The 14327-nt window shown below is 39.9% G+C and overlaps 1 protein-coding gene across 4 annotated transcripts in view; it reads left to right on the top strand.

The window, feature by feature from the left end:
* Nucleotides 1–7789, top strand: part of SLC12A2 (solute carrier family 12 member 2) — a 99765-nt gene extending 91976 nt beyond the window's left edge. For all 4 annotated transcript variants that reach the window (XM_073676573.1, XM_073676579.1, XM_073676584.1 and 1 more), the window contains 3 exons: nucleotides 762–897; nucleotides 2055–2122; nucleotides 4883–7789. In XM_073676573.1, the coding sequence (XP_073532674.1) occupies nucleotides 762–897; nucleotides 2055–2122; nucleotides 4883–5018 (340 nt within the window). In that variant the 3' untranslated portion in view covers nucleotides 5019–7789. The remainder of the gene's footprint in view (nucleotides 1–761; nucleotides 898–2054; nucleotides 2123–4882) is intronic.
* Nucleotides 7790–14327: the final 6538 nt, after the last annotated feature.

Raw genomic sequence — 14327 nt, 5'->3', positions numbered from 1 at the left:
TTTTAGGCTTTATTCACATGTATTAAAATCTGCAATGTATTATCTGCAATAGTGATCCAAGGCTGACTCTCAGATTTGTGCTCTCTAGCATAGATTTGGGTATACTATATGTTTACATGGGAGAAACCATGGTAGTGATTGGTGACTGTTTATAGGTTATGTGCTCGTTATTCTGTGGTTTTTTATTTTTATTTTATCCCTTCTACTACAAGGAAAATATCGTGTTGTAGTCTATAATCGTGTACGCTCTACTTGTAAGACCGTGATGAAGAAGAAAACACTTCAAAGCTGAGAGTTGCACCTTTCATTTTTTACTTTAAACAAGCGAGGAGGTCTCCCGGGCATCTGATCGCTTGGAATAGTGTTTATAGGCAGTTTTATTACCTGGCGTTCCTTTGTCAGGATCACTTCTGGATTTGACTCTTATTTCAGCATATCACACCCCCTTCACTTTTATTTTCTGCTCTCGGTGGCTCCAAAAACATCAATCAGATTTGTCATTTTGTAGAACCGATCTGCATGGGAATGATCTGCTTCCCATGGACCTTAGCACCTTTCCTTGTCTGGTCTCGTTTAATAGTGGAATTATGATTTGTTCTTCTTTATACAGGGGAAATTGGATTTATGATGGTAAAGCTGAGACTTTCATGTTGGAGTTGTAGATTCTTAAAATCCTTGAAGTGACTTTGCCTGTTAGTTCCTCTCCTACCATGAAGTGTTTCTGCACTTAATAGTTTGCGTCTCTACTCTGTTACTTTCAGCGTGGCAGCTTTTGAGGAGATGATTGAACCGTTCAGGCTGCATGAAGATGAAAAGGAACAGGATGTAGCTGACAAATTGAAAGAGGAAGAACCATGGAGAATAACTGATAATGAGCTAGAGCTTTATAAGACAAAGGTATCTATTACCGACTATCCAAGCGCTGATCGCGGGGGATTATAGAAGGTGTCTCCTAAATCATAATGGAATACATGAGATACAACTCCTTTAACTTTGGAGAAATGCACTTGTCATAAGATATCATCTATCCACATGATGGGTGAAAACTGTAAGATTGGCGGAGGTCCCCCACTGATTAGCCATAGTCTCATGTCCCCTATTCAAATGAATTGGTGGTCGCACATGGCCGCTGGCAGAGATGGCCTTATTCACAATAATCTTGCAGGATAAATGCACATTTTAAGCTTGAAGCCCGCTATGGCAATAAATCACTGATGATTACCCAGATAAAATGCATGATCCATTACTGATTTCTGTGGGTGTCCTAGAAAAAGCGGTTCCCCAAATAGCTCAGCCGTCACATACAGCAGAAGGCCTAACAGTCTCCTAAAGGGTTCATCCAAACTAAGGTGGCCTCTTTGATTGTGGTTATCTTAGCTCATAACACCAGTATTTTGTGGGCAACAATGTCATTTAAGGAATGGTGGACACCCCAAATTCCCTCTGCCACAGATGCCCATAGTGAAGACAGGGAAGTCCAATTTAGAAGAGGTGGCTCAGTGGTTAGCACTGAAGCCTTGCAGCGCTGGGGTCCTGGGTTCAAATCCCACCAAGGAAACATTTACAAGGAGTTTGTATGTTCTCCCCGTGTTTATCTGGGTTTCCTCCGGGTTCTCCAGTTTCCTCCCACACTCCAAAGACATAGTGATAGGATTGTTAGCCCATTGGGGACAGTGATGACAATATCTGTAAATCGCTGTTGAATCAATGGCGCTATATAAGTGAGTAAAATAAATAAAAAATAAATTGTGATACACCTGTCAAAAGTAGAGTCCATGGTATGGGGTGTACAGGCTTACATCTCCTTTATATTGGCAGGTCAAGACATTTTCCATCTCATTGAATTTATTTTTATACTAAATAAGGTGAGAAACCGCATTTTAAAGAGGAGCTGTCCCCGTTTCACTGTCAATAGGGGAGGAAAATGTGACACCATTAATAAGCAGAATCATTATCACGTGGCTATAATAATCCATCCTCCGGTGTGTTATAACGTCTGTTCCGCTTTGTAAAGTCTAATTATTCACTAGATCTCATCCTTTGTTTTGTGTTAGACTCATCGTCAGATCCGGTTAAATGAATTGTTGAAGGAGCACTCGAGCACGGCCAATGTTATCGTCATGTAAGTTGTAATGTAATCTAACCTGGGCGGGAGTGTGCACCTATGATCGCACCACCTCTCTGTTTAGCATTGGTCAGAAATATGTGAAATATTTTAACAAGTATTTGTAAGTTGCAAAACGTGTACTACTTCTACCATGAGTAGTATGGCTCTGGAGAGAAATGAAACTTGCAGAATTGCAAATCTCAGCAGTTGGTGGTTTATTTTTTTATTTTTATGAAGTTTTGAGAGTAAATGTTTTCTTGCCGTAGCTTTCCCATCCTATAGAGCCTTCTGTAACGAGCTTTATCCTTCTCTCGCTCCCTGATTTACTGTCTTGTTTTTTACATAAAGGAAAACCGCCACAATCAATATAAAAAAACCTGCTTTTATTGTAATGAAAAACAAAATTATGAATTACATATACATATTTTTACGTTTAGGTGGAAAATGAAGCTGCACGGCACTCACTGGTAGGGTGCTCAGATAGGAATCCACTCCAATATAATGATAAATCAATTTGGCACTCTAAAAAAAATTGATGCAGAAATTAAATTTATTAATACAAGATATCCACTTGTTAGCCAAATTAATTGATGTTTCGGCTGATTTATGGCCTTCCTCAGAACTATAAAATAATAAACCATAATCAGTATAATATCATATACAAAGAAATAGACTTATAGCCATATTGCAACATAGACTGTGGAATTAAATGACAAAGAGAAGTGGTTTTGTTTGTTGTTTGCTTCTAACAAAACCACTTATCTTTGTAATTTAATTCACAGTCTATGTTGCAATATATGATATGTTTGTAAATGATATACTGATTATGGTTTATTATTTTATAGTTCTGAGGAAGACCATAATTGGCTGAAGCGTCAATTAATTTTGTTAACTAGTGGATATCTTGTGTTAATAAATTTCATTTCTGCATACATTTTTTTGGAGTGCTAAATTTATTTACCATTTAAGTTTAGGGACAGTAGGACAGAGCAGTGCTTCTCAGACTGTGAGGCTAGCCTCTCCAGTGACGCCCTCTCTTTGTGGGTGAGGCTGTTTTCATAGAAGTGACGACATTCTGCACCATCTTTCCTTTGGCTACAGCAGTCTCTGGGCTAGCAACTTAGTTTTCTACTTTTTTTAACGTTCTACTGGGCCCAGGAGCAATAACTTCAGATGGTGAGGCCCAGACATGACCTTGGTCTGTCTGATAAGGCCACAGAAAATGTTTGAGCAGACATGCTTTACAGAGTTAGTGGTTTTCCAAGACTTGGGATATTTCATCAATATTAAATCTGTTGGGGTCCCAGCACTCCTCTTCCTCATTGGTTAGCTGTATATAGCGGCCCTAGTGCTCCTCTTTGATTACCACACACAGGTCTATAATTATAGTAGAGGCCATACCCCGTGTTAGGACTTACTACATGTTTATACCATTCAAGTAAATTGGTCTTTGCTATAATACCAGACACAGCCACTACTTAAAGGGAACCTGTCATGTGAAAAAAAACACATCTGCAGGTTAATTGTGTTCTGAACCTGCCTAGCGCATGCACAGAGAGTCCCACTGCCGGGAGGGTTTGAACTTTATTACTCCCAGCAGCTTTTGGCATTCTGTCATGGGGTTGGTGCCGGTGCATGTTCAGTCATTGCTCTTAGTTTAGAGAGCCGCTGTAACTGCCCCCCCCCCATACCCTCCCCGGCACTGACTTACAACCAACCCTAATGCTGTGCTGCTGTCAGTCAGTGTCGGGGGCATGATTACAGCCGCTGCTCACTATACACAGAGCTGTGACTGGACCTGCGCCGGTGCCACCCCCATGACTGAACACTGCCGGGAGGAATAAAGTTAATTTCCTCCCAGCAGCGGGGTTCAAAGTGAGGGCACCAGGCAGTTTCATAACTCTATTAACCCCATATCTGCAGGTTAGTAGCATTTTTTCTCGTGACCGGTTCCCTTTGAGGTAGTAAATTGCCCTTTCAGAGGCTAATCTGTTAGGGCAGTGGTTCTCAACTCCAGTCCTCAAGACCCACCAACAGGTCATGTTTTCAGGATTTCCTTAGTATTGCTCAGGTGATAATTGCATCACCTGCACAGGCAATAATTCCATCACCTGTGCAATGCTAAGGAAATCCTGAAAACATGATCTGTTGGTGGGTCTTGAGGACTGGAGTTGAGAACCACTGTTAGGGGTCCAATCCCCACTGATTAAACTTTAACATTGATAGACTATCCCAAAAAGGTGTTTAAGTCTCAAAAAACCTATCCAACACATTTGTAAAGCTAGGTTCACATTTGAATGTCTGCGGACATGTATATTAAAAACATAAGTAAACGTGCCATAGGTTGGCATATGTCATCCTGAATATATATGTCAATCTACATGTGTGCACATGTTTTTTTTTTAATTAAAAATATTTGTATTTTTTTTCCCCCAAGTATTTTTCACTGTTTTAGATAGGCTCACCCCCTAGAATTTGTGCAGTGTGTGTTTAGAGGGGTAAACAGTAAACATTTTTTACCCATCAAATTTATGTTTAGACATATATAATATGTGTGTATATACATATGTATACCTTTTTTCCCCAGCTATGCCTCCTTATACATATAAAGATAGTTTTTTTTTTTGTTTTGTTTTTTTTTGCAATTCAGGCGTAACGTCCAGCGCAGTGCACTTTATAAATGTGAACCTAGCCATATCACAACCTATTATATGATTAATTTTTTTTCACTAACACTCATATTTTTAGCCTAACTGCTTAATTCTTTTATGACAGGAGCCTTCCAGTTGCAAGAAAAGGTGCCGTGTCCAGCGCACTATACATGGCTTGGCTAGAGGCGCTTTCTAAAGATCTCCCACCCATCCTGCTTGTCCGTGGAAATCACCAGAGCGTCCTTACTTTCTACTCCTAAGCGCTGCCAGCCGCAGGGCCCCAAAGAAATGGTACTTCGGTGGCTGGGATGCACATCCTCACATTCTGTAAACCCCTAGAACTTCACTTTCTTGATTCCACAGACTTGAAAGCACATGGAGGAAAGTAACTTTTTCTGTTGCAGTTTTACTGCCTCTGTTACATTACTGGTGGATCCTGGCTTCATAAGGGAGATTCCTATGTATGGGACTCAAATACATGGAAGTTTATTTCTCTGCTACTTGAAAAGCAGCAATAAAAGTGTGTTTGTTTTTATTTTGACCAGTGAAAGGATTCTAGATTTGTAAAGCCTTTAGCCTTGAGGTGCCTTTTTGAAAATTAACCAAACTTCATCCATACCCCTTTTTTATAAACTTGTATAGAATGTACAATCTGCCTTTCAGCTAGGACTTTAGATCAATACCTTTAGCTTCTAGTTTCTTCCATCTTGACTATAACTTATGCTGCTTCTCCGTCTTCCACCAAGCGGTTCACTCTTATATTTTACGTCATAAATGAAATGTTATTTTTTTATATTACTTTTCTTTTATATGTCTGAGAAAACGCACAGGGTCTGGGCTAGACAGCTATTCTAACAATAAATGATCGTAAGTGACCACATTGGTGTATTGGAACAAAAGAACAGATTTTATCACTATTCTTGTCCTATGGTTTTTAAAGCATTAAATGAGTGCGGATTGCATACACTGGTGAAACGCTACTTTACACCCCATCTTCACTTTTCAATTAATGATCAGTGTGTCACCCCAATATATTATAGTCTTAACTGTCTAATAGTTTGTTAAAAGGGTGATCCACGACTAACCTATTGATGTCATCAATATGAGATCAGTAGTGGGGGTCAGACACTCTACACCCCCCACTGATTATCTGGGAACAGCTCATGCAGGGGGCGGAGGTAAGCAATGTACAAAGCGGGACAGCACGGCTCTGTATATTTAGGGGCTGCTGCCGAGTACTGCTGTTTGTCTCCCATTTATGATTTTGCACTTGTTACTGGCCTATCTGTTGAATTTGAGTAGCAGAAAAAAAAATGGTTATAGATTAACTCAGGTAAACTCTCCAATGACATTCAACTGGTAATCTATATTCATTCCAAGGATCCATGCACACGGGAGGTGGCCATATTGTGCCCTTACCCACTATTTAGCTTACCAGCATGACTACCTAGGTCAACGGGAATCAGTGGCATGTCACCACTTTAATGCCTGATTGAATGATGGTGCAATCTGTTGCAGGAAAGCTTAGTACATTTCTTCACTTGTGTTTCCATGTCATATATGTAGATGTTGAAACTTATGCCGAGATGCAATGGCTTATATGTGCAATAACATTACTTGGGGGGGGTAAAACATGAAACTTGTCTACGAAATTGAGCGCTTTCTTGTTGAGTGATGCCTTACTCCAACTGCATTACTTCTACTTGTAGTACATATACCTGCAAAAAAAAAAAAACATTTATGTCCAATAATGTCGTGATTTTTTTTTTTTTTTACATGTATGATGTCTAAATATGTTTTAAGCAAAACCTCCTTCACGTTAACATTAGCTTTGCAATCTACAACATTTTGAAATGCACTGTATTTGTTGCTTTTATATAGAACTTCCTATATGGCCTAGTAGGAGAATTGCTAAAACAGTTTATGAAGAGGATTAGTCTATGCCTGCTAGTACTCTGAAGACAAAAACCTATGGAGAGAAGGATCATCACAGCGCGAAAACTTAAGTGCATTGCAAGCTTTTCTAGTAGACCATATGCTTCTATTTTTGATATGTTATATTGCACAAAGCCCTGTAGAATGAATTGATGTAAAGCCAGTGCTGATGGGGTTCTTGAGGCTGTGTGCCCACTATGCGTTTTTCAAGCGTTTTTGATGCGGAATTTCTGCAGCAGAAACGCTTTAAAAACGCTTGATAATCCGTGCCCCTTGATCCCCAATGAAAATCTGCATGTTCTGTGCCCATGCTGCGGATTTTTCCGCAGCGGATTTTCCTTGCAGAAAAATCCGCAGCATGTCCATTATTTGTGCGTTTCTGCATGCGGATTTGAGGTCCCAATGGACTTGAAAAACGCAAGTCAAATCCACATATAAAAACGCTGCAAAAACGCGTGTAAAATCCGCAAGCGGTTTTGACTGCCAAGACCATGCAGAAATGCTGCAGAAATTTTCTGCTTCATTTCTGCAGCGTGGGCACATACCCTTAGGCTATGTGCCCACGATGCAGAAATGAAGCAGAAAATTTCTGCAGCGTTTTTGCATGTTCTTGGCAGTAAAAACGCTTGCGGATTTTACATGCCTTTTTGACGCTTTTACACGCGGATTTGACCTGCTTTTTTCAAATGCATTGTGACCTCAAATCCGCATGCAGAAACGCACAAATAATGGACATGCTGCGGATTTTTTCTGCAAGGAAAATCCGCTGCGGAAAATTCCGCAGCATGGGCACAGAACATGCATATTTTCATTGGGGGATCATGGGGCACGGATTACCAAGCGTTTTGTAAGCGTTTCTGCTGCGGAAATTCCGCATCAAAAATGCTTGAAAAACGCATAGTGGGCACGTAGCCTAAATGTACAAAAAATCAATTAAACTGAGCACAGGTAGCGTGATATGTGGCTATTCAGTACTGGAGAGTAGAAAACTGAGGCTGTCGCTATAATGTAAGTACACACACACACACACACACACACACACACACACACACACACACACACACACACACACACACACACACACACACACACACACGGTGATGGGAATATTGAAGTAAGGGCATGTATAGTTGTATTGGATGAATTTGGACCCCAAATGGTAAAAAGAAAAAAAAAAAAAAGTATATATTTTTCAGGTGTTTCTGGTTATGTTTGTAATCGGTCAAATGGTAAGCTTGTTTGTTTTTAATCTGTCGAAAGAGCCTCAGTCATCACATTTCTGTAAGGACAACCCCCCCACCACCACCATCAGAGATGATTGTACTTCATTGGTAGGAAGACCATAGGGGATGTTCATGAAGATTGCTAGATTGCAAGTTCTATGTGTAATATAATGTTTTTTGAACACACATAATACCCTCTGATATGTTTTACCTGGAAGACAAGAATTGTCACATGTAACTAATGTTGTGAAATGTATAGAGTAAGATTAGTGTCTTGTATTCAGAGCATGTATGAGTCGTTTCGTACTGATTCGTTGTACCTCTGCGTGGTTGAACACCCCACCAGCTGTATTTGTACAGAGCTTGTTTGGAAATAGTACCTGAAGATGCCTGAGACTCTATTGGCAAAGTTATGGACTTGGCGAGTTTGTAGAAAGTTGGAATGGAAGTAGGTGAATATCTCCCTTATCACAGTCCTTAGAAAATAAATTGTACATTTTATAGTAATGTTTAAAATGTTTCTATAGTTTAAAAATAAATTTGTATACATGTATTCTAAAACCCTAAATTTATGTTTTAAGGTCACAGCATGTGGCATCTTTACACTACCGCTCTGCTTTTTGGAAAAATGCCACTGAACAAAAAAAGTCCAAAACCTATTCACTGTTTACATTAAAGTTATGTCTGGCCGCAACAAAAAAAGCCATTAAAAACACTACAATGAATCCTACATAATTATATTTTTAACTTATCCTTGAGGTCCATACCATTCTATAGTGTCACAATGCATAGAAAGAGACTGATGTTAGAGCAAATTTTCATATTCAGAACATAAGTACAAGTTAAACTTCTGTAGCCACTAATTGCTATGGATGACTCTCGGGGTCTCTTTTGGAACGCATTTATCTTTGGGTAAAAAACTTTTTGCAATTGTGTTCTAAGAACTTTCAACTGTTTTGGCTTCTGCAACTTTTATGTCTCATAGTACATAGCAAAATGCAGCTCACAGCAGAATCGGTCAGACGAGCATTGATAGCTTTTTCTGTAGCCCCCATCTCTGCTCTGCTGAGAATGCATCTAAGATGACCTCTTAACAGCCCAAAAATATGTTCAACTTTAGACTAAAGAGAGATCCTGCTCGTTCAGTGTAAATAAGAGCTACAGACTAAGTCATCTGACTATTCTGCCGCTGGCTGTGTAGGATGACACATGGAAAGGAGTCAAAAGATTGGATATTTTAATAAAACCCCATTTAGAAAAATGATATATGCATTTCAGTAAATTGAAATCCCTCAAAGATGCGTCGTTACGTCCCAACACTTTCCAGTAGTCATGCCACTCGTAGTGCTGGTGATCTTTTTACTACTTTGGAAAAGGCATCATAAAGTAAGTACACACACAACGATTTTTGTGGGGTTAGGAGGTTAAAAAAACTCATTGTTAGGTGCATGTTGAAAACGGGCAATACTAGTTTTGCCATGATGCAGATTACATCTAATATATTCTAGATATAGGGACCCACTAAATTCTTAATCGCCTACCTTCATTCCGCAGAGTCCATCTCTACAGTTGGTCAGTCGGTATGTGAGATCTCTCGTTAATCGTGTTTTACAAGAGGTGATGAATGAACTGCTGGCTTGTTTTAGTGCTGCTACCTTGTGTTGTGTGACCAGGTACTTTTGCCGTATTCTTTCTAACTGTATTCTGGAAAGGTTGCTAAGAGTGGGAGCATTGTAATACCCATTTTATGGCTTAGTAGTGAGTACAGTTTACAACTAAGCTCTCGCTGGCCCTTTCCGGGACATAGTTGTGTGACGCACTGCATTGCAGTGATCTCTATCGATGTTCATGTATGTATTCAGGAAATGTGCTGGTAATATTTAAAGAAGAAACCAAATTAAGTTTGTGTGTACATATTGAGGTAAGATACTACTTATATATGAGCAGTTGTCTAAAGATGCAAACTTTGGGGCTTGGGTCGATCATATATATGCTTATAATTACTCAGTGCACTTTCACTCAACTTTCTTGGACACCTTAACGTTTTACAATACACCTATTTGATAACATTCAGTAGCATTACATATGTTCCATTCTGTACCTACGTGTTAACATAATACAAATAACACTGCCTCTTTCTAGTACAAAGATTGTTAGATATGCATTTTGCCTAATTTAATGACATCTATATATACTAGTAAGTGTACCAGATAGCTTATTATTTATGATTTATATTTAAACGCTGTGCTCTTTTATGTTTGAGATTTTTAGAACTTTCCTTAATTGCGTTTTTAAAACTTATTTTTATATGCATTCCGGACATTGGACAGTAATAAAAATGTTGAAATAATGAAAGTCAACAAAAGTGTTTTCTGGTTATTTTTTCTTGCTTTCAGATGTTCAGACTTCATATGAATTAAGGTTAAACAAACATGTTGACAATATGGACTTCGGAACAATACGGTTTTTGGTCCGGAATCACATTTACTGCTGTGTGGCAATTTTTCATGTATGTTTTTTTTTGGGGGGGAGGAGGGATTATTTAAAGAAGCACTCCCATCAAAGTTTTTATATTTTCAATATATTGCAATCATCCGATTATAATGCACTGTGTACTTTATTTGCTCATGTTGCCTTTCTACCCAGTTAATTCTTCTCTTTTCTCTGCTCAATGTGGAAACAGGAAGTCTCTTGTTCTTGCATTTATCATCCCCCTCCCCTTCCCCCTCCTGCCAGAGACTTTTGCAGTGAGTTATGTGGGGAAAATTGACCTTCTGTTTCTACATAGAGCTTTGACATAACTTGATTAAAAACGAACTAGCTGAATGTTTTATAGACCTAATGGAAAACAGAAGAATTAACTGGGCAGGAAGGCAAAATAAGCACACAATGCTATATACCGCATATACTCGAGTATAAGCTCCTGCTGATAGTGCCCGCTACTAAAGAGAATGCATTTTCACTCGTCTCCATGCCCATAGTCCCGGTGTGGAGAGGAGTGAATATGCCAGCAACTCGCATCAGCGTCTTGAGAACTCATGGCTGTGACGCCATGCGCTGCTCAGATGCTGACATGAGCTGCTGCAGCTGAACGGGAAGCAGTGCTGGAGCAGAGGTGAGGAAGTAAGGTGAGTATGTGTTTATTTTTTTATATATGCAGTTATGGGGCCATACATACCAGGATTGGGTGATGAAGGGGCCATGCATACCAGGATTGGGGGATGAGGGGTGCCGTGCATAACAGGATTGGAGATGAAGGTTCCTTACTTACCTGGATTGGAGTTGAGGGGGCCATGCATAGCAGGATTGGGATGGGGGGGGGCGCCATACTTACCAGGATTGTGCATTAGGCGACTATGCATACCAGGATTTGGGGATGAGGGAGCAATGCGTACCAGGATGGGGAAATTTACCAGTAGCTGTTCAATTTCCCACCCTAGACTTATACTCGAGTCAATAAGTTTTCCCAGATTTTTGTGGTAAAATTAGGTACCTCGGCTTATACTCGGGTCAGCTTATACTCGAGTATATACGGTAATATGATGACTTCAATATATTAATCCCTTCACAACATATGACTTCTATATATGTCATAGGTTGTGTCCTTGCACTCCATGCGGGCTCCGTTGCTGAGCCCGCATGTTTTCAGGCACATGACAGCTGATCTGATCTGCTGTTATATGCCCCTAACAGTCGCGGATTTAACCGCCATCTACCCATGGCTGATAACATGTTAAATGCCGCTGTCCATCTCAGACAGCGGCACTTAACATGGCCACGCAGGAAGCGCATCATAAGACCCGCCCATCGGCATGGCTGTCACTTGATCGTGGGGTGCTGATGGATTGGCATGACAACCCGGGGTCTGCAGGAGACACCTGTGGTTATCATAGCCGATCTGTTATGAGCGCAGCTTAATGGCAGGCGTTCATAGCAGATTAGCATTTCTGCTACACATGGCAAAGCCATGCTATGTGTAGCACAAGCGATCAGAAGATCGCAGCTTCAAGTCTCCTATGAAGACTATTAAAGCATGAAAAAAGTAGAAAAAAAAAGAGTTAAAAAAAAAAAAAGTTCAAATTACCCCCCTTTTTGTCGCTGTGTTCAGAAACGCCCAATCTATCAAAAGAATCTGATCGGTAAATGGCGTTTAATGACCTGAGAATCATAATAACAGGTCCGTTTTAGCATTTAGTGAACATGGTAAAAAAAAAAAAAATTGTGGAATTGCACTTTTTTTTTTTCAATTTCACCGCATGTTTAACTTTTTCCCGTTTTCCAGTGCACTATATTGTAAAACTAATGGTGTCGCTCAACTGTAGAACTCATCCCGCAAAAAATCAAGCCCTCGTATGGCTATATTGATGGAATAATAAAAAAGTTATGGCTCTGGGAAGAAGGGGAACAAAAAACAGAAAATCCCAAGGTCTTAAAGCTTTGATGGGAGTGCGTCTTTAAATAAGTGAGGCGTGGATAAAAACTAGGGAAAAAAAATAAAGGAATATCTATTTTTGCTTTCATAACCACTTTTGTAGTTGACCCAAAAACTACATCAACTGCCACCAATAATAGGACTTGTGATCCCAGCCTTATCAAAGTTTTGTAAAACAAAAAAATATATATTATGCTAATTAAAACCATGCTAACAGTGAAGCATGCGGAGACCATTCATGTGTGGGGGCTGCTTTTCATACAAGGGAGTGGATTTTTTTTCCAATTTTGCCTAAGAACAATGCCGCGAATATAGAATGGGGTATCTAAACATCCTCCACAAGCAACTTCTCCCAACCATACAGGATCAATTTGGAGATGAACAATGCTTTTTTCCAGCATGATGGCCACCATTATCCCAAAAGTGAAAAACAACCAAGTGGCCTGGTGAATAAACATTGAAATTTTGGGTCCAGGGCCAGGAAACTCCCCAGATCTCAAACCATTTGAGAACTTGTGCTCAATCCTCAAAAAGTGGGAGGACAAAGAAACACACAGAAATTGTGACAGACTCCAAGCACTGATTAGACAAGAATGGGTTGTCGTCAGTCAAAATTTGGCCAAGAAACTGATATCCAGCAAGTCAGGGTGAATTGCAGAAGTCTTGAAAAATAACAACACTGTAAATATTGAGTCTTTTCATAACACTTTTATTGACAAATACATACAGTTTTAAAACTTATGAAATACTGATTCAGTAACCATAGAAACATCTGCCTAAATCAGGAGTGGGGAACCTTTTTTCTGATGGAGGCCATTTGGATATTTATATCATCATTCTCTGGCTGTAAAAAATAATCAATTTTGAAATTTATTCTGCTATATTTGGTCAAGCAATGAATTAAGTCCTGCCCTAATGTGACGGCTAGATCTGCTTCTCTTTAGTGTGACGTTAGGTGGTTGTGACAATGTTCCTACTCGCAACTACTTTTCCAGGTTTATATGGCATATACGCATAACCGGAGGGGCTGGGAGGCATATAGGCATCACTGGACTTGCCGTGGCTGCTGTCGTCATCGGATGGACTGGAGCAGAGAGCGTGACAACTCCAAGGTACATCATCTTCAGTCCACCCGTAGCAGCGTTCTTTACTGAAAGTTGTGTGCATGTGCTCACAGTCTCAGGAGCAACTACAGGGCCCTCGGCCAGCAAAACGCAGCCGCCGGTCCTAGAATCTGGATGGAGGATGCAAAAAAGGACACCGCAAACAGCCCGCAGGCCAAGAGGTTCCCCACCCCTGGACTAAAGGATCTAAAAATACTGAAAGAGCAAACTGAAAGCCAAAATTTGTGCCAGACTCAACATTTGGCCAAAACTCTAGGATGAGAGAGCAAAGGTATATAAACCAAATGGAGCTTGATGTTCCATAGCTTTGGGGCGTTTTACATAAATTGTTATTACAGATTTGCCATTTAAAGCCTTGGTGTCACTGCATTGTGGAGCTTTAGGCGCCCTGTGTGCCATACACCGTCATATCATGGACTTCTTTGCCCTTAAATACAATGCTTTCAAGGAGAGTAGCTCCATAATCTGATTTAGCATGGCCAAGTTTTTATTTTTTATCTGTATGAAATTTAATTTTAAATTGCCACAGATTTGTGGTGTGTATTTCGCACTGCACATCCACAAAATGTTCAGTACATGTGGATGGGGTTTGTGAATACCATATGCAAATAAAAAAGAAAAAACACCTGTGTAGAAATTTGACCATGCTGCAGATTTTTGTTTCCACATCATATTAATTATATGATGGAAAAGATGTGATTTCTTCCGCATATCTCAGCCCATCCAGATTCACATCTATGCCATGCAGGTTCCTCCCAGATTTTCATCAGAATTTATCCTCATCTAGTCTTACACTAACTGTTCCTTACAACTCTGAGATTCTGCATTGCATAAAGTGCATGAGGCAAGAGTAGT

Source organism: Phyllobates terribilis, unplaced genomic scaffold, assembly GCF_046119375.1.
Source record: "Phyllobates terribilis strain yellow unplaced genomic scaffold, ASM4611937v1 Scaffold_1__5_contigs__length_1240528914, whole genome shotgun sequence".
In the NCBI taxonomy this organism is placed as follows: Eukaryota; Metazoa; Chordata; class Amphibia; order Anura; family Dendrobatidae; genus Phyllobates; species Phyllobates terribilis.
The sequence above is the reverse complement of the archived record's forward strand: the minus strand, read 5'-3'. Positions and strand labels throughout refer to the sequence as shown.